At 38.0% G+C, this 20,796-nt stretch overlaps 1 protein-coding gene across 1 annotated transcript in view; it reads left to right on the forward strand.

Moving 5' to 3' along the window:
- The window catches only part of C4H8orf88 (chromosome 4 C8orf88 homolog), a 38,458-nt gene extending 20,506 nt beyond the window's left edge, over nt 1–17,952 (forward strand). Inside the window, exons 5-6 of the mRNA XM_062189508.1 lie at nt 15,858–15,964; nt 17,517–17,952. Coding sequence (XP_062045492.1) covers nt 15,858–15,964; nt 17,517–17,540 — 131 coding nt within the window. The 3' untranslated portion in view covers nt 17,541–17,952. The remainder of the gene's footprint in view (nt 1–15,857; nt 15,965–17,516) is intronic.
- The last annotated feature ends 2,844 nt before the right edge of the window (nt 17,953–20,796 follow it).

Below are 20,796 nucleotides of genomic sequence, written 5' to 3' on the forward strand. Positions count from 1 at the left end.
CAATGGTATTAAGTAGAAAAAGCAAATAATAAAAATAATAAACTGTTCCTTGACAGTCAAGACAAGGGCTGTTCAAGTCATTGCTTCTCATAGTGTCAGTTTTACTTCTACAGGTTTCCTTTCAAATGCTCTGTTAGTTGTCACAGGCCAGGGTATGATATTTGTCCCTTTGGGGCTGGCTAATTTCACTAAGTATGATGTTTTCCAGATTCATCCATTTTGTTGCAAATGACCAGATTTCATTTTTTAACCACTGTGTAGTATTCCACAGAGTACATATCACATAATTTCTTTACCCAGTCTTCTGTTGATGGGCATTTAGGCTGATTCCATGTTTAGCTATTGTGAATTGAGCTGCAATAAACATGGCGGTGCAGATAACTCTGTTATTTGCTGATTTCAATTCCCTTGGGTAAATTCTGAGGAATGGGATGGTTGGCTCATATGATAGAATTCAGATTTCTGAGGTATCTCCAAACTGTCTTCCATAGTGGTTTTACCAGTTTGCATTCCCACCAACAGTGGATTAGGGTACCTTTTCCCCCATATCCTTGCCAGCATTTGTTGTTTGTTGATTTCTGTATGAAAGTCATTCTAATGGGGGTAAGGTTAAACTTCATTGTGGTTTTGATTTGCATTTCCCTGAGGGCTAGTGATCCTGAACATTTTTTCATGTGTCTGCTGGCCATTTGAATTTTCTTTTTTGAAAAATGTATGTTTATGGGGCTGGCACCGTGGCACAGTAGGTTAACCCTCTGCCTGCGGCACCGGAATCCCAGATGGGCACCAGTTCTAGTTCCGGCTGCTTCTCTTCCCATCCAGCTCTGTGCTATGGCCTGGGAAAACAATAGAAGATGGCCCAACTCCTTGGGTCCCTGAACCCACGTGGGAGATTGGGAAGAAGCTCCTGGCTCCTGGCTTCAGATTGGCATAGTAGCTCTGGCTGTTGTTGCCATTTGGGGAGTGAACCAACGGAAGGTAGACCTTTCTCTCTGTCTCTCTCTCTCACTGTCTGTTACTCTACCTCTCAAGTAAATAAATAAAATCTTTAAAAAAAAAAAAAGAAAAATATGTGTTTAAGCCTTTGTCCCATCTCTTAAGTTGGTTGTTTTCTTGTTGTGGAGTTTCTTGATCTCATTGTATATTCTGGTTTAATCCTTTATCGGTTGCATAGTTTGCAAATAATTTCTCCCATTCTTTCGGTTGCCTCTTCACTTTCTTGTTTTTTGCTGTACAGAAACTTCTTAATTTGAAGTAATCCCATATGTTAATTTTGGTTTTGACTGTCTGTGCCTCTGAGGTCTTTTCCAAGAAGTCCTTGCTTGTGCCAATGTTTTGCAGGGTTTCACCAATGTTCTCTGATAATCTGATGACAACAGGTTGTAGATTTAGATCTTTTTTGTAGATAATTTTAATTGCAATTCATATTTTATTTAACTTCTCAAGCACAGATGTTTACAGAATATTCATGATTATCACATCACAATAATGTTTTACATTTATAGCATCTATTTTATTTCTTGTTCTTTTTTAAAACTAAATTTTAAAAATTCAAGATCAGTTATTTTGAGATGATTCTCACTTATTACTCATTTCTGAACTTTCCCACTTTCTGTGTGACATTTGGAGAAATGTTTTAGTTTAGTGGGTCTCAGTTTAGGATTCATACTCAATCACCTGGGAAAGCCTTAAAACATCTTTTTATTTAGTTAATTAGTTTTAATTTTAATTAGTTTTTAACATATTCAATGTGCTTTCTAGACACAATTCTAAGATCTTTAATCCATGTTGAGTGCATTTTTGTGTAATGTATAAGGTAGGGGTCTTGCTTCATGATTCTGCACGTGGAAAACCAGTTTTCTCAGCACCATTTGTTGAATAGACTATTCTTGCTCCAGGGATTGGTTTTAGCTCTTTGATCAAATGTAAGTTGGTTTGAGGTGTCTGGATTGATTTCTGGTGTATCTGTTCTGTTCCATTGCTTTATCCATCTGTTTTTGTACCCGTACCAGACTGTTTTGATTATAACTGCCTTGTAATATGTCTTGAAATCTGGTACTGTGATGCCTCCTGCTTTGTCTTTGTTGTATAAGATTGCTTTGCTTGAAGGGGCCATCAAAGAAGGAGATACCTTTCTCTGAAGGGAGGAGAGAACTTCCACTTTGATTATGGCCTTGTCTAAATAAGATCAGAATTGGCAAACTCAAGAGGCTTCCTCCATAGCCTTGGCTGCTCATGACAAGAGCCTCGGGTGATTATTGACATCATAAATAAGAGTGTCAGTTGTTAAATCAACAACAGGAGTCACTGTGCACTTAGTTACTCCTCATGTAGGACCTCTGTCCTTAATGTGTTGTACTATGAGAATTAATGGTAAAACTAGTCTTCCAACAGTACTTTATACTTTATGTGTCTGTGTGGGTGCAAACGGTTGAAATCTTTACTTAGCATAGAGTTGATCTGTATATAAAGATAATTAAAAATGAATCTTAATGAAGAATGGGATGGGAGAGGGAGTAGGAGATGGGATGTTTTGCAGGTGGGAAGGTGGTTATGTGTGAAAGAACCACTATAATCCAAATGTACTTTCAAAATTTATATTTATTAAAGTTTTCTATAAAAAAGTTCTTTCTCGACATGGCATTGTCTGTGTATACAAAGACTGTTGATTTTTATGTATTGACTTTATATCCTACTATTTCACCAAACTCTTATTTGAGTTCCAATAGTCTCTTAGTGCAGTTTTTGGATCCCCTATATATAGAATCATTTCGTCTGCAAATAGAGATAGTTTGACTTCTTCCTTCTCAATATGTATCCTTTTGATTTCTTTTTCTTGCCTGATGGCTCTGTCTAAAACTTCCAGGACTATATTGAATAGTAATGGTGAGAGTGGGCATCCCTGTCTGGTACTGGATCCCAGTGGGAATGCTTCCAACATTTCCCCACTCAATAGGAATATGGCTATAGGTTTTTCATAAATTGCCTTGATTGTGTTTGAAGAATGTTCTTTCTATACCCAATTTGCTTAGAGTTTTCATCATAATAAGATGTATTTTATCAAATGCTTTCTCTGCATCTATTGAGATAACCATATGGTTTTTGTTCAGCAGTTTTTTAATGTGATATATCAGATGGATTGATTTGTGAATGTTGAACTATCCCTGCATACCAGGGATAAATCCCACTTGATCTGGGTGAATGATCTTTCTGATGTGTTGTTGGATTCAATTGGCTAGAATTTTGTTGAGGATTTTTGCTTCTATGTTTTCAGGGAAATTGGTCTGTAATTCTCTGTTGCATCTTTTTCAGGTGTAGGAATTAAGGAGATGCTGGCTTCATAGAAAAATTTGGGAGGATTCCTACTCTTTGAGTTATTTGGAATAACTTGAGAAGAATGGGAGATAGTTGTTTTTTTTTTTTTTTTTTTTTGACAGGCAGGGTGGATAGTGAGAGAGAGAGAGACAGAGAGAAAGGTCTTCCTTTGCCGTTGGTTCACCCTCCAATGGCCACTGCGGCCGGCGCATCGTGCTGATCCGGAGCCAGGCGCTTCTCCTGGTCTCCCATGCAGGTGCAGGGCCCAAGGACTTGGGCCATCCTCCACTGCCTTCCCGGGCCATAGCAGAGAGCTGGCCTGGAAGAGGGGCAGCCGGGATAGAATCCGGCGCCCCAAGTGGGACTAGAACCCAGTGTGCTGGCGCCGCAAGGCAGAGGATTAGCCTGTTAAGCCACAGCGCCGGCCTGGGAGATAGTTCTTTAAATGTCTGGTAGAATTCAGCAGTGAAGCCATCTTGTCCTGGCTTTTCTTTGTTTGGAGGGCCTTTATTACTGATTCAATTTTGTCTTGGTTATGGGTCTGTTTAGGTTTTCTGTGTCTTAATGGCTCAATTTAGGTAGGTTGTATGTGTCCGGGCATCTGTCCATATCTTCTAGGTTTTACAAGTTGTTGGCAGACAGCTCTTTATATTAATTTCTGATGATTTTTATTTCTGTGGTGTCTGTCATTTCCTTTTTCATCTCTATTGATTTTGGTCTTTTCTCTCCTTTTTTTTGGTTAATTGGTCCAGTGGTGTGTCAATTTTATTTTTTCAGAAAACCAGCTGTTTGTTTTGTTTCTTTTTTAATTCAATTTTGTTGATTTCTTCTCTAATTATTTTCTTCTATTAGTTTTGGGTTTGGTTTGCTGTTGTTTCCTAGATCCTTGAGATGCATTGATAACTCATTTATTTGGTGCTTTTACAATTTCTTGATGTAGGCACCTATTGCTATAAACTTTCCTCTTAACATTGCTTTTGCTGTATCCCATAAGTTTTGATATGTTGTGTTGTCATTTATTTCCAGAAGTTTTTTGATTTCTCCCCTTTTGATTTCTTCTATGACCCAGTGTTCATTGAGGAACATGTTGTTCAGTCTCCATGTATTTGCGTGCATATACTCTAGAGATTCCTAAGTTGCTGATTTCTAGCTTCATTCCATTGTGGTCCAAGAAGATGCATGGTATGATTTTGATTTTTTTTTTTTATTTGCTGATACTTGCTTTATGGCCTAGTATGTATAGGTCAATCCTAAGAAAGTTCCATGCACTGCTGAGAAGAATGTGTATTCTGCAACTGTAGGATGAAAAGTTCTGTAGATATTTGTTAGGTCTATTAGGTCTGTAGTGTCAATTTAATCTGCTGTTTCCTTGTTGATTTTCTGTCTGGTTGATCTGTCCATTGCTGAAAGTGGAATATCCCCATTACTACTGTATTGGGGTCTAAGTCTCTCTTTAAATCCCTTAACATTTATTTTAAATAGCCAGGTGCCCTGTATTGGGTGCATATACATTTATAATAGTTATATTTTCCTGTTGAATTGCTCCCTTAATCATTATATAGTGCCCATCTTCCATCTTTTAACAGTTTTTAAGTCTATTTTGTCTGATATTACGATGGCTACACCAGCTCCTTTTTGGTTTCTGTTGGCATGTTCCATCTTTATACTTTTCAGTTTGTGTGCACCTTTGTTGGTTGTTGTTGTATTTCTTGTCAGCAGCAAATAGATGGATTTTGTTTTTTAATCCATTTAGCCAGTCTGTCTCATTTAACTGGGAAGTTGAGGCCATTTACATTCAAGGTGACTCTTGATAAGTAACAACTTTGCCCTGCCTTTCTTCCAAAAACATTCCTATTTTTCTTTGAATTTTCTTTGAATTTTTACAAGATATATTCTTTCTTTACCTTCTTTCATACTGATAACCATGTTTCTGTGTTGCTGTATGCTACTTCTGTAGGGATGGACAGGTGGTGACAAATTCTTTCAATTTTTGTTATGGAAGGTCTTCATTTCACCTTTATTCATAAATGAGAGCTTTGCAGGGTATAATATTCTGGGGTCACATTTTTTTTCTCTCAAGACTTGAACTATATGCCTCAACATTCTCTCCTAGCCTGTGGGATTTTTTTTTTTAACTTTTATTTAATGAATATAAATTTCCAGTGTACAGTTTATGGATTACAATGGCTTCCCCCTCCCATAATTTCCCTCCCACCCACAACCCTCCCCTCTCCCCTTCCATTCACATCAAGATTCATTTGCAATTCTCTTTATATACAGAAGATCAATTTAGTATAAAGATTTCAACAGTTTGCACCCACATAGAAACACAAAGTGAAACATACTGTTTGAGAACTAGTTATAGCATTAAATCAAAATGTACAGCACATTATGGACAGAGATCCCACATGAGGAGCAAGTGCACAGTGACTCCTGTTGTTAACCCAACAAATTGACACTCTAGTTTATGGTGCCAGTAACCACCCTAGGCTGTCGTCATGAGTTGCCAAGGCTATGGAAGCCTTCCAAGTTTGCTGACTCTGATCATATTTAGACAAGGTCATAAAAGACAGGGTGAGGATAGTAACCAATGATCCTAAGAGAGGCATTAACCAGGTCTGAACAATTATACAGCATTAAGTGGGGAAGAGGACTATCAGTACACACAGGTTGGGAGTAGAGCCATTGGTGGTAGAGTAGAGGTTATGATTACAAAGAAATGAGGCCCAAGTGCACTAGACAGGGTCTACAACAAAGGACAGAGTCATTATTAGAGGAGCTAAGAAAGGTGCTGTCTAAGCTACAATTAAGTTTTCTGATTGAGAGGCAAGTAGAACCTGATAGAAGGGGCTTGATAATAATCTGTTGGGCTTTAGGCCTTGTAAGTTAAGAGGCCCAGACCTATCTATCTCTTCACAGGGGGTATATCCTAAGGGAGGTGTGAACCTCCTAGGGGAAGGCACTCATTACTTGGCTGGCCTGGGAGGAGAGCTGGCCAGGTAAAGGCAGGGGGCATCTCTAACAGGAAATTTACAGTTCTGCCTTTAATGTTGCTGACCCTACTTGGCTGTCCCCTCAGCTGCAGTGGTCACTTTGGAAGTTGGGCTGAGTGAAGGGCTTTTCAGCTTAGAGCCAATAAGATCTGTGGCTCTGACCTGGGCATCCTTCGACTCCAGGGCAGGTCCATTTCCAGTGATCCAACTCTTGGCAGAGCTGCCAGGGCTCTTCACAAGCTCATTTCTGCTGAAGCCCAGGCTTACCACATTGAAAGCCACTGCAGTGGACTGGCCTGTTGGGTCTCCTTGAGGGCAGATCACTGTACAGATCAGCCATGAATAGGCCTGCCACCCATTGCTTCTGATGCCGAGCTTTCTTTTCCTCCTGGTTTGTGTTAAAGCAGACCAGAGGATGCAAGTCAAGGGAGTGCCCGTGTCCCATCTCTAATCTTCGGTGGCTTGAACTACAAGTCTAGAGTCACAGGCATGTTCTGTAGTAGTTTTTCTAAGGTAGACAATGCCCATGAGGAAAATTATATTCTCACTTTAAAACTTTCTTTCCCTTTGGTCTGAAAGGGAGGTTTTTTTTTTCTACTTACTGTATACTTCACTGATGGCGAAGTAAATCTAGCTATGAGATTATTATTTAAGTTCTTATTTTGGCTATGCTATTACAGAAAATTGTTTTTTTAGACCTTTTATAAGGTCTAAAGATTAAATTGTGTGTCCTACAGATTCCTTCATAATAGAATTAGTTTCCTACCTTGGGAATAGAGAAATGAAAGAACAAGTTGGGCTTAGAATAGAGAAATGAGGGAGCAAGTCCTAGATCGCTTGCTGACAATAGCAATATCACATGAATACTTAGCAAACCGTTTCAACCATTAGATAACAACTTAAGAAAACATTTACCAGGAGGTCCAATGCCTTCTATAAATTTTAAGAGTCATGTATTTGGAAACACCTCTTAAATATCTAACATGGTGTAGTTTGTTTAACCAGTAAACTTAAGCACAACCATATAAAATGATTTTAGTTTCTTTCTACTAACAAGTTTAAAACATATGATACAGAGATTCAGGTCACACAAATTAAAATGTATCTTTGATTAAATTTAGCAGCTTAAATTTATGGACAATCTTATCCATAAGCCATTTAAAATAAAACTCTTAATAAAATTTTCTCATGTGGACATACAATATATACACACATATAACATAGCATAATAGTCCAATATAGCAATTTTAATAATAGCTTTTAAAATCTTTAACTCTTTTTGTAGATTGTCAATTGATTTGAATTGCTTTTTGTTTTTAGTAACCTCAGTTAACCATACTTTCTCTCAGTTGGTACTGTCAATACATTATTGGCTTCATCTGTTTACAGAGCCATCCCAAAGTACTGACTACAATAGAAGTGGCTGGAAAAAGTCCATAGGAACCTATAGGAGGACAGCTACACAGAGAACCAACAACGCTTTAGTTTTATGAGCAGCAAATCATATATAACTGTGGATGACAAAAGACTTTAAGTCGCCATGTTTAAAATTATAAACTCATCAACCAACAAGAGGCACCTGCTTACTTCACAGTATTTTTGAAAGCACCTGTAGGATTTTACAAGTATTTAACCCTTTAGGCCTCTGGGGCTTTCTCATTAAGATAACTATCATGTCTAGTAACACAAGATCATTAGACTTTTTAATTCTCAATCATTTGTATTAATAGCATTTTCCATTATAGAAACTTAAAATTTGGTACCATGTCACATCTTGACAGTACTTCTAATATAATCCAAATAGCCTGATTATTTGGTGTCTCTATAAGATGAGAGACATAGGTCCTTCGATTTTTTCAGTTGGGCCCAAACTGGAAAAACCAAAGTCCAAGATTTACTGGAAATTTTAGAGTCCAGATTGTTTGGATCTTTGATTTTTTGAATGCCTGTCAAGAATGCCAAGAAGGCTCAAAATCCAAAATATCTGGTTGAAATAAGATTCCTTAAAATCATGACATAACATAGACCAAATTTGATCATTGTTACAAGGTGATTATTCAAATCTTTGAAAATAAGCACATATTTAAATAACCCATAGCTCTTAATAAAAATTCAGCTGTTTTTGAACAATTAGAATTTAACAGACATCAAGAGAACATAATAGATTACTTTAACACATTGCTTTAACAGAGCATCAGAGTTTAATTCTATGTCAAAGAGAAATTGAGCTTCCTGTGATCTTTTGCTGTCAGGTTTCCTTCCTTTACCTTCTTTCATATTGGTGACCATGTTTCTGTGTTTCTGTGTGTAACACATCTTTAAGCATCTTTTGCAGGGCAGGACGAGTGGCGACAAGTTCTTTCAGTTTCTGTTTGCTATGAAAAGTCTTAATTTCACCTTCATTCACAAATGAGAGCTTTGCAGGATATAATATTCTGGGATGGCAGTTTTTCTCTCTTAGTACCTGGGCTATGTCTCACCATTCCCTTCTAGCTTGTAGGGTTTCTGATGAGAAGTCTGCTGTGAGTCTAATTGGAGATCCTCTGAGAGTAATCTGACATTTCTCTCTTGCACCTTTTAGAATCTTTTCTTTATGTTTCACTGTGGTGAGTTTGATTACAACATGTCGTGGTGAGGATCTCTTTTGGTCATGTTTATTAGGGGTTCTATAAGCTTCCTGTACTAAGATGCCTCTGTCCTTCTCCAAACCTGGGAAATTTTCTGCTAGTATCTCACTGAAAATGCCTTCTAATCCTTTCTCCTTCTCCATGCCTTCAGGAACTCCTAGAATCCGGATGTTAGGTTTTTTAATAGTATTCTGTAGATTCCCGACAATATTTTTTAGATTTCTAATTTCCTCTTCTTTTCTTTGGTTTGCCTGTTTCCTTTCCTGTTCTCTGTCTTCTAAGTCTGATATTCTCTCTTCTGCTTCACCCATTCTGTTTTTAAGGCTCTCTAATGTGTTTGTCATTTGATCTATTGAATTCTTCATTTCATTATGATTTCTTGTCACTATAACAGTTTCTTGTTCTACTAGTTGTTTCATTTCATTTTGATTCCTCCTTAATATTTCATTTTCACGAGAGAGATTTTCTATCTTGTCCATTAAGGATTTCTGTAGTTCAAGAATTTGTTTTTGAGAACTTCTTAATGTTCTTATCAATTTTTTGAGATCCGCTTCTTGCATTTCTTCTATCTCATCATCTTCATAATCTTGAATTGGGGTGTCTTTTTCATTTGGGAGCGTCATAGTGTCTTCCTTGTTCTTGTTTCCTCGGTTTTTGCGTTTGTTGTTTGGCATGTTGGAGATATTTGGTTTCTTCACTGTGTTGTTTTTTCTTGTTACACTATGGCTCTATATTAAGTGGACTGTCTGCTTTCAGTGGAGCCTTAGAGGCTTGAAATGAGTGTGGCCTGAGAGCTGTTTTTGGTTCCTCAGGGTTGAGGGTGTGTCAAAGATGACACTCCCAGGTTAGGCGTGGTAAATCTCTCTTTCTTTCTTTCTTTTTTTTTTTTTTTTGATTCAAAAGGGAAGTAATTCCGCACAGCTGAACATAATTGGAGGTAGTTAGCAGGCAAATGATATACCCACAGGAGCCAGAGATCAGAAGCTCTTTCCCAAGAACCACACAGGGAATCTCTGCTGCCCTCAGTGTGGGCTCCAATTCTCCTGCAGTCTCCCACTGGGTTGCCAAGTTAGATGCTAATCTCCTGTTATTTCACCCCTCCCCCCAGAGTCAGGTTTTTCTGCTAGGCTCAGGGCCGGTGCAGACCTGAGGTCGCCCTGCTTATGACGTATGTCCAGAATGGCGACTGCTCTTTGTCTTGTTAACTTTTGAGGGGTGAGCGGAGAGAGAGAAACTCGTGTCCGTATCGGTCACTTTTTTTTTTTCCTCTATCTCTTCTAGTTAGCCTGGTGAACTTTTCCCCACGGGGTTTCAAGCCTCATTCCCTCTAGTCTCCTCTTTCTGCTTGCCCGCTGGTGTCTCGGGCTATTGAGGTTCTGCTCACCTTGCGTTCCAGCGCTGGTGCGTTGATTCTGCTGCTGGTGTCCCGAAGCTGGGCTCCCACGCTCTCCACGCAGGTCCACTGTGAATCACTAGTTCCAGAAGAGTTTCCTCTGCTGTTTCTTCCCCTACTCTTCCTTGACCCTGCAGTATCTCCACTGTTATTAACCTGTGTGTTTCCGAACTATCAATGTGCTCACTTCCTATTCCGCCATCTTGCCACCTTTTCCGCCTGTGGGATTTTTAATGTAAAGTTTGCTGTGAGTCTAATTAGAGTTCCTCTGAAGTTAATCTGGCATTTCTCTTGTGCATATTTTAGAATCTTCTCTTAATGTTTTACTGTGGTGAGTTTGATTACATTGTGTCATGGTGAGGATCTTCTCTTGCCATATCTATTAGGAGTTCTTTTCCTCCTGTACTTGGATGTCCCTTTCTTTCTCCAAATTAGGTAAGTTTTTGGTTATTGTTTCACTAAAAAAGGCCTTCTAATCCTTTCTCTCTTTCCATGCCTTCAGGAACTCCTAGAACCTGTATATTGTGTCTCTTTATATAGTATCCTATAGATTCCCAAGTGTTTTTTAATTTTCTAATTTCCTCTTCTTTTTTTTATTTTTATTTTTATTTTTTATTTTTTTATTTTTGACAGGCAAAGTGGACAGTGAGAGAGAGACAGAGAGAAAGGTCTTCCTTTTGCCGTTGGTTCACCCTCCAATGGCCGCCGCAGTAGCGCGCTGCGGCCGGCGCACCACGCTGATCCGTTGGCAGGAGCCAGGTGCTTCTCCTGGTCTCCCATGGGGTGCAGGGCCCAAGGACTTGGGCCATCCTCCACTGCACTCCCGGGCCACAGCAGAGAGCTGGCCTGGAAGAGGGGCAACCGGGACAGGACCGGTGCCCCGACCGGGACTAGAACCCCGTGTGCCGGCGCCGCAAGGCGGAGGATTAGCCTGTTGAGCCATGGTGCCGGCCTAATTTCCTCTTCTTGTCTTTGGTTTGACTGTATACTTTCCTCTGCTTTGTCTTCTAAGTCTGATATTCTTTCTTCTGCTTCACCGAGTATGTTGTTAAGGCTCGGCACTTCATTTTTTATTTTTTTCTGTTGGATTCTTCGTTGAATTTTGATTTCTCTTTAAGATCTTCTTTTACGTCATGCACGGATTTCAGTAGTTCGTGTACATACTTCTGATTACTTCTGTGTAATCTTATGATCAATTTTTTGAATTGCATTTCTTGCATTTCTGCCATCTCATCTTATTCACAATCTAGTACTGAATTGTTGTGTTCTTTTAGGGGCATCATATTGTCTTCCTTTTTCTTGTTTCTTGAATTGGTGCATTTGTTGTTTGGCATTTGTGGAGATGCTCACTGGTTTCTTCGGGTTTTTGTTGTTGTTGTTGTTTTTTGTTGTGGCAGCTTTTATCTTTGTACTGTGAACTATGGCTCTATAGATAAGTGGAATGTCTGCTTTCAGTGACTATCTAGAGGCTTGTAATGGGTGTGACCTGAGAGCTTTGTTCAATTTTCTAGGGTTAAAGGCATACCTACGGTGACACACCAGATTTGGCATGGTAAATCTCTCTCTCTCTCTCTCTTTTTTAATCAGAAGGGAAATTTATTCTGCTCAGCTGAGCTCCTCTCCTCAAAGGAGTCCAGTGCCTGAGTGCTAGCCTCGGTGGGTGTAATACTCATCTGCTCTGTCCTAAGGACCACACAAAGGATCTGTATAGTCCTCAGTAAAAGTTCAGTTTCCCCAGCAATTGAGAGAGGGGGAGAGGGGGAGGGAAAAGGGGGAGGGGAGAGGAGGAGAGAAGAGGAGGAGAGAGGGAGAGAGAGTGAGGATTTCTATCAATTAGTTCATTTCCCATATGGCTGCAGCAGCCAGGGCTGGGCCAGACTAAAGCTAGGAGCCTGGATCTGGGTCTCCCACATGGGTGGCAGGAATTCAAGTATTTAAGCTATCATCCACGGCTTGCCTGGCACATGAGCAAGCAGCTGGATTGGAAATGGAATAGCTGGGGCTTGAACTGTCGCTCTGATATAGAATGTGGGTGGCACAAGCAGTGGCTTAATCCACCATGACACAATCCTGCCTCTCCATTTGCTTTCAACCTAAACATGTCTTTAATATGTGTGTCTTGGGCTGCTGCTGTGGCAAATTATGTTAAACCTCTGCGTGCAGCGAAGGCATCCCATATGGGCACAGGTTCAAGTACGAGTTGCCCCACTTCTGATCCAGCTCTCTGCTAATGGCCTGGGAAAATAATGGAAGATGGCGGATGTGCTTAGACCCTGCACTTATGTAGGAGACCTGGAAGAAGCTTGTGGGTTCAGGTCGGCCCAGCTCTGGCCATTGTGGCTCTTTGGAGAGTGAAGCAGTGGATGGAAGACCTTTCTTTATCCCGTTCTCTGTCTGTAACTCTGCATCTCAAATAAATTTTTTTAAAAACTGTGTCTTTGGGGCCAGAGCCGTGGCTCACTTGGTTAATCCTCCGCCTGTGGTGCCGGCATCCCATATGGGTGCCGGGTTCTAGTCCCTTCCAGTCAAGCTTTCTGCTGTGGCCTGGGAGGACAGTGGAGCATGGCCCAAGTCCTTGGGTCCCTGCACCCACATGGGAGGCCAGGAAGAAGCACCTGGCTCCTGGCTTTGGATTGGCGCAGCACCGGCCGTTGAGGCCATATGGGGAGTGAACCAACGGAAGGAAGACCTTTCTCTCGCTCTCTCTTTCACTATCTAATTCCATCTGTCAAAAAAAAAAAAAAAAAAAAAAAAACAAAAACCAAAAAAAAAAACCCAAAAAAACAAAAAACAAACAAAAAAAAAACCTATGTCTTTTGCAGATAGAATATAATAGTGTCTTTTTTTTTTCTTTTTAATCTACCTTGTCAAGTTTTGTAGCCTTTAATGTGTTTGTTTAACCTAGGGGTCAGAAAATTATGACCTGCAGGCTAAATACCTATTTTTAAATTTTTATTTATTTGAAAGAAAGCAGAAGGGGAGAGAGAGAGAAAAACATCTTCCATCCACTGATTGACTCCCCAAATCCCCACAACTGCTGGAGCAGGAGCCTGGTTGAAGTGAGGAATCTGGAACTGGATCCAGGTCTCCTATGTGAATGGCACACATCTAACTAGTTGAGGGATTACTGATTCCTCCCCCAGTGTGCATTAGGAAGGAGGCTGGAGTCACAAGTGGAGCTGGCACACAAACCCAGGAACTCTGATAGGGGATGCTTGTGTCCCAAGCAGCATCTTAACCACTGGGTCAAACACTCATCTCCAAATGTTTATTTTTGTAAGTAAAGCTTATTGAAACACAGCTACATGTTTTATTTTATGTATTATCTGGGCTGCTTTTGTGTCTTCAAGATAAAATTGGGTAGTTGTGACAGATCATATAGCCCCCAAACTCAAATATTTGCTTGCTGGCCTTTTATAGACCCTGGTTTAGATTATTAACATTTATATGATTGTTGAGATGGTTGAATTTAAGCTTATTACTTTACTATTTGTTTTCTATTTGTCTTTTATAATTTTTGTTTGCTTGTTTGCTTTTTCTTTTCTCCTTCCCTGCCACCTTGTGGATTTTTTTTTTTAATATTTTGTCTATTGAAATTTTTTAGTGTGTATTTTAGAGTGGTTGTTCTTTGTCATAATATCTAACCTGTATGGATTATGTTCTAGTGATTGTAATGACATATCTAATCTCTCTACTTGAGATTAATATTGTACTACTTCAAATATAATAGTGACGATGAACCTTACATGCGGTTCCTTCCCTTTACTCTACTGCAGTGATTCTTTGCTATAGTTGTTAAATATGCCCCCATAGCATGGAAACTACACTAGATAACTGTTAGAACCTTTTCTTTCAACTATTACATATTTTTATGAAACTTAGAGGAAAAAAGAGGCATCTGTTATACCTACTCAGCTATTTATTATATCTTTTAATGTTCCTGTCTAGCTCATTTCCCTTTAGCCAGAACTTTTCTTCCGCATTTCTTATAGATTAGGTTTATTGGTGATCAATTGTTATCCTTCATCTGAAACTATCTTTAATTCACATGCATTCCCCAAGATCTCTTGCCCTCCTCAACTGGATGTAGAATTCTGGGTTACCACTTATTTCTTTTAGCACTATAAAAATATTGTTCCAGTTGTCTTCTGGACCAATATATGGTCTATCTTAGTGATAGATTCAGGCGATCATTTATTTTTCTTTTTTAAATAAAGATTTGTTTATTTGAAAGCCAGAGTTGCAGGGACAGAGGGAGAGAGAGACAGAGATATCCTCCATCTGCTGGTTTACACCCCAGATAGCCACAACAGCCAGAGCTGGGCCATGCCTAAGCCAGGAGCTTAATCCGAGTCTCTCAGCTGGGTGCAGGAACCCAAACACTTGGGTCATCTTTTGATGCTTTTCCCAGGCCATTAGCAGGGAGCTGGATGGGAAGTAGAGCAGCCAGACACAAACTGTCACCCATATGGAATGGCAGTGGCATCTATACAACAGTACTGGCCCCTCTGATGATCATTTCTGATAAGAAATCTGTAGAGCTACAGACAGCATCTCTAAGCTGTAAGTCCGTAATCTGAATGCTGTGAAATCCAAAACTTTTGAGTGCTGATATGATACCCATAAAGATCTGGATCTTGGAATGTTTTAGATTTCAAGTTTTTCAGGTTAGGGGTGCTCAGCTGGTAAAGTCTATCTAATACTCACAAATTCATAAAACTGAACTTCATCTGTTCCCAGGCATTCCAGATACAGAACACTCAGCCTGTGCTGTACTTGAATCATTGTTCTCCTTCTTCTCTCTTGTTCAGCAGTACCTAATGTAGTCCTGGTTTTTGATTTATTAAATTTTTAGTATTGATTGAGATTAGGAAAGCTTATCAAGGTTCCATTTTTTTAAAAGATTTATTTATTTGAGAGCTAGACAATGAGAGAGAGAGACAGAGAGAAAGGTCTTCCGATCATTGGTTCACTCCCCAAATGGCCTCAATGGCTGGAGCTGTGCCGATTCGAAGCTAGGAGCCAGGTGTTTCTTCCAAGTCTCCCATGTGGGTGCAGGGGCCCAAGGACTTGGGGCATCTTCTGCTATCCCAGGCCACAGCAGAGAGCTGGATTGGAAGTGGAGCAGCTGGGACAAGAACTGGCACCCATATGGGATGACGGCACTGCAGGTGGAGGATTAACCTACTGCGCCACGGTGCCAGCCCCAAGGTTTGATTTTGACAGGATTTGAATTTCCCAATAGGTGTTACTGCTATTATGCTTCATAATATTAGATCGTTTTACAAGATCTGCATAACCAGACATATCAATAAACTCTTCCATTGTTCCTTATTTACTTGGCTTCCTCTTCATGTAAAAGGAAAATTGGAAGCAGTATATAATTTTCAAAGCTTCTGCCACCTTTTGCATAGACACTAGTCAATTTATGTAATCATAAGTAGTTAAGAGACATCTGGAGAGAAATGAGTCAAAAAATGATTCAGAATTTTGTTGTGTAGCATTACATTTAATGTTTAATATCTACAGAGAGAATTAAATACAGCAGAGATTTCCTGTTGAAGCTCTCAAGTGTTTCCATCTGCAGAAAAAAACCAGACTTTCTGCCTGATCATCCCATTGTACTTAAAAAACCAGTAAGTAGTTTTGTAATTTTGTACTGTAATAATGCATTCTCTAATTTTTAACATTTTTGATTATACTTCTAGACTTTGAACCATTCTTATTTTGAAATATAATTCAGAAAACAAATGAGTTGGAAAGATGAGTATAATGTACAAGTATAATGTATTAATACAACATACCAAATTATAATTAGCACTCTAATAGAATAATTGCATTTTGTTTATGAAATATTTTTTGGTTAAAGGGTCATGAAAATATTGTATCATTCTGAAGATTCTCTTGTTTTTAATTAACTTCTATAGTCTATCTGGAGTTAATTTTACTCTATGAGTTAGGAGCCAAACTACATTTTTTCCTACATGGATATTCAATCATTCTATTAATAAGTTTAAGTGGATAGTCCTCTCTTTTTTGGCAAAATGCATGTGTTCTGTTTTGGGTTTTTATCTCATTATGCATGCAGTAATGATTTCTGTCCTTTCACAGTTCTACTTACATTTGACTGGAGTTTGAATTAGTTTTCATCAACACTGTTTTGTATAGGTAAAGGCAATTAGTATTGCTGAGATGCTAGAATACAGATAGGTTGAGAATGGATCAAATATGAGGTACATACGATTGTCTCCAGTTTACAAGGGATCCATGAGGATCCATTAGTATCTTTTCTCAATTAGAATTTTTAAAAAAGTTTATACTTTATATTAATATTTCCTAAATCCCTTAACTTAGACATTTTTAAAAATTTTTAAATTTTTTTTCATAATATCTCACAATATTTAATGAGGAAAAATATACTTGATGTTTGGATTTTCCTACCTGTTCCAAGATATCGTGGATTTTTGTAGTCCTTTGTGAGAAGAACTATAAATTTCAGTGCTATATAAAATATATTCCTTTTTTCCTTTGGAGATTTTCCATCTTTAGGGGTGGCATTAGGCCTGGTGGTAAAGAGGCCAGTTAACACTCTGCACCCCCTATCATAACACCCAAGTTTAATACCTGGCTTGGACTTCTGACACCAGCTTCCTGCTAATGCAGACCCTGGAAGGTAGAGCTGATGGTCCAAGTAATTGGGTTCCTGCTACCCTCATTGAAGACCTGAATTGACTTCCTGATTCCTATAGCCCTGCCCAGTACTTGCTAATATTCATATTTGGGGAGTGAACCAGCAGATGGGAGTTTTCTGCCTCTTTGCCTGTCAAGTAGTAATTAAAAATTTAAAAAAGTCGTTCCATCTTTCACAATATTTTATTGTTTAAATGTTTGACATACACCTTCTTGAACAAACATATCAGAATACATTAGAATTTTGATTTATGCCTTAACATTTTTAAAAATGAGGTATCACAGAAACAAAGCAACAGGTTTGGAATACAATTTATTAAAAATGAAGTACCTTTTTTTTGAAACACAGAATGTTATTTGACAATTGTAGTTATTTTAATAGTCTCTATGATAACATGCATTTATATCTGCAAAGAGTAAGTTCAGTTTTTCTTTTGATAAACCAGTAAAACTATATTCAGCCAATCTAATTTATAAATCAACTCTTCTGTATTACAGGAAAACAACCAGAGTTTTAAGTAGCATTTTAAGAACAGATGAATTTGAAGATAAAGAATTATTCGTTTTATATTTTGGACACCTGCAAATGAAGTGGATCTAGTAACAATAACTATAATGGACTGTGACAATTCATTTTATTTTTAATTTTTATGGTTGGCTATTTGGTTTCTCCTAAAATGAGAAAGATATTTTAAACTATAAAGAATTTTCTAATCAATTTCAGCTTTGCAGGCAGTTTCCTGCATAAATTGCAAAGTAACACTGGAAAGTAGGAATTTGGTTAGTGAAGTGGGAAGACTGTATTTATATTTGCATGCTACTTGCAATTTTTGTGTTTCATCACTTGTAATAATGGAATGGACATGTAAGCTGTAAAGATTCTCAAATATAAAGTATTTGCTACAAGGTATATATGGTATAGAATTTCTTTTATAGTTAATTTGCTTTTAAAGTAGGTTCTCACTGATTTGATACCAGTGCTTCAGTGAATCCTTACACTCTCTCCAGAGGCGTAGAATGATTTAGGATGTTCAATGACAAGAGGGAGAATTTTCAGTAGGCATTTTTTTTTAATAAAATAGATGATTGGTATCTAGGTTTTTGATAGCAATCTGAGGTTCACAATTACTAGAGACTAACTATTTTGAAACAGTGGTAGTGAATGAAACAAATTGAAAGCTGCTACTCATGTCTCATCAAATGAACAATAAAAATTGAGCAGTTGCTAAATAAAACTAATTTCCAAAAGAAGAAACATTTAGACATTTGCAAATAATTGAGGTACATTAATTTCTAGAAATGTTATACAATAAGCCTCCTGTAGTTTGTCATTCTAGATGTTACTATTGTTAAAGATTTTTTTCAGCACAATGTCAAAACTGCTGACGTAAAGGTAAGTGAAAATAAGTTCTCTCTGCTGCTTCTGTTCTCTCAGATCCTTGAGTCTATTGGCAGGGTATTCAAGACCATAGTTTGTTGGAGAAATTTCTTTTTACTGAATTGTGACCTCCTAAACTTAGTACCTGCTTTTTTTTTTTTTTTATCTTCCCTGGATTTTGAATCTGTTAGCCAGATTTCAAGTGTTTAGTCCATGATTTCCCATCTTTGTCTTTCAGTACCCACCCCCTCTTTTTTAGTGCTTTATTCTCTCAGAAAAATGTTTTTTTTTTTTTTTTTTTTTTTGACAGAGTGGACAGTGAGAGAGAGACAGAGAGAAAGATCTTCCTTTGCCGTTGGTTCACCCTCCAATGGCCACCGCAGCCAGCGCGCTGTGGCCAGCACACCGCGCTGATCCGATGGCAGGAGCCAGGTGCTTCTCCTGGTCTCCCATGGGGTGCAGGGCCCAAGCACTTGGGCCATCCTCCACTGCACTCCCTGGCCACAGAAGAGAGCTGGCCTGGAAGAGGGGCAACCGGGACTAGAACCCGGTGTGCCGGCGCCGCAAGGCGGAGGATTAGCCTAGTGAGCCGCGGCGCCGGCTTGGATTGTTTTTAAAATAAAAAAAATTTCAGTAACTTCATAAATTTATTGCTTACTTTAAAAGGAACTATTTATACTTAGGGCCCAGTTTATTTTTCTTGTATACTATAATATGTATGTGAATACATACACTCTCACATACATGATAAACTATATAAGAGCGAAGATCAGAATTACATCATTAAATATTTGCCTGTCACCAGGTCCTTTTGATTCTAGTATAAGACTGTTATAGAACTTAATTTAATTTGGTATCTAGAGAGCCATTCCACTTAGCACTGTTACTGAGGGCAGAACCCTTTTAAAACCATACTGCCATGCTTCTTCAGAAACTGCCTAATAGCCCAAATACTTTTTGAATTGGATATTGAAATGGACTGACTGGAGCTATGTATCTTTGAAACCATTTATATCCAGCATTTCCAAAAACAATTTGTCAAAAGTCCCTTAGGTTTTAGTCTTTTCATCCTTATATGTAATTAGAGACCACAAAAACTGTGTGTTATGTTTGCCTTTGTACTTCTCCATTAATGTTTTTCTTTGCTTATAAATTAAAAGTTCAGCCAGGTGTTGAGAGTACTTATCTGAGTTGACCAGAGGCACGCAAACACACATCTCAATATGATATATATACTAGGTATGGATGTGTATGTCAATTTATTATGTTACATAGAAATCATTAAAAATTTTAAATGTTATTTAGATGGAGGACTGTGGGTATACAGAGGTATTGGTAAAAGTTAATGTTGCATAAACTAGCCTGACAATATTTTCTATTGGGTTTTCAAAGAATGAAAAAAAAAAGTTGGACTCCTATAGAAATGTGTCACTATATATATTGTTTTTTTTTCATTAGAAGAACTTATAACCAGAAAAAGATTTTTATTATTAAAAACAATTTATGAGCTTGTAGAGAAGGGAATATAAGTACATAGTTTGTCATCCTAGTGTTGAAACTGGAAAATAGATATCTTGTGCCCAGTTCTTTCCCGATTTTATTACTACTCTAACATTTTTTGCTTTTTGAAACTTCTTCATATTCATTTGGGTTAAACTTTTATGCAGATGTCTATATTTTATAAGAAAAGTTAGGTCTCTAGAACACAATGGAATCCATGTTATAAAATTTGAACAAGATTTCCACAAAGTGAAACTCTTTCATGTTTAACGTAAGGGGAATTAAGTGCTAAGAGATGATATAATGGTATTACATTAGTAAATGGTATCCTAACTTGTCACAGAATTATTCACTTGTGAAACTCAGTTTATAAGCTAACAGATAGGCAGAGATTCTATAGGTGATAGCCAAGGCTGTTTTATGCCTTTGTACTAATCTTTTAAGTAATGAAAAGAATAGATTTAGGATCATGAGTTGGGAATGAACAGACATTATTAAAGAATAAGTTTCACTCGCAGAAAATCGTTATTTAAAAATCACAATACACTGATTTAACCTTTGTATAGTATATGACAGTCTACAAAACCTGTCCTAAATAGTAATATTCTCAAAGTTTGCAGTTTAAATATTTTTATCATTATTCTTTTTCACAATGTGATTCCTGTATGCATACACTTTTTTCATATACTAGGAATTTGGTTACAATGTAGCAAAACAATGAGCAGCAGATATTGGGAAAGTGAACTCTGAAAGGTAAGACAAGTTCGCATGACTGGTAAAGATACAGAATACATTTTACTGCATTTAGAGTAAATGCATTAAACAGAAGTATACAGAAGTTAACAACCACAGAAATTGTTCTGTTTGACATTTTAGATAAGAACATTTGTTTTGTACTTG

This window comes from Lepus europaeus, chromosome 4 (genome assembly GCF_033115175.1).
Source record: "Lepus europaeus isolate LE1 chromosome 4, mLepTim1.pri, whole genome shotgun sequence".
Taxonomy (NCBI): Eukaryota; Metazoa; Chordata; class Mammalia; order Lagomorpha; family Leporidae; genus Lepus; species Lepus europaeus.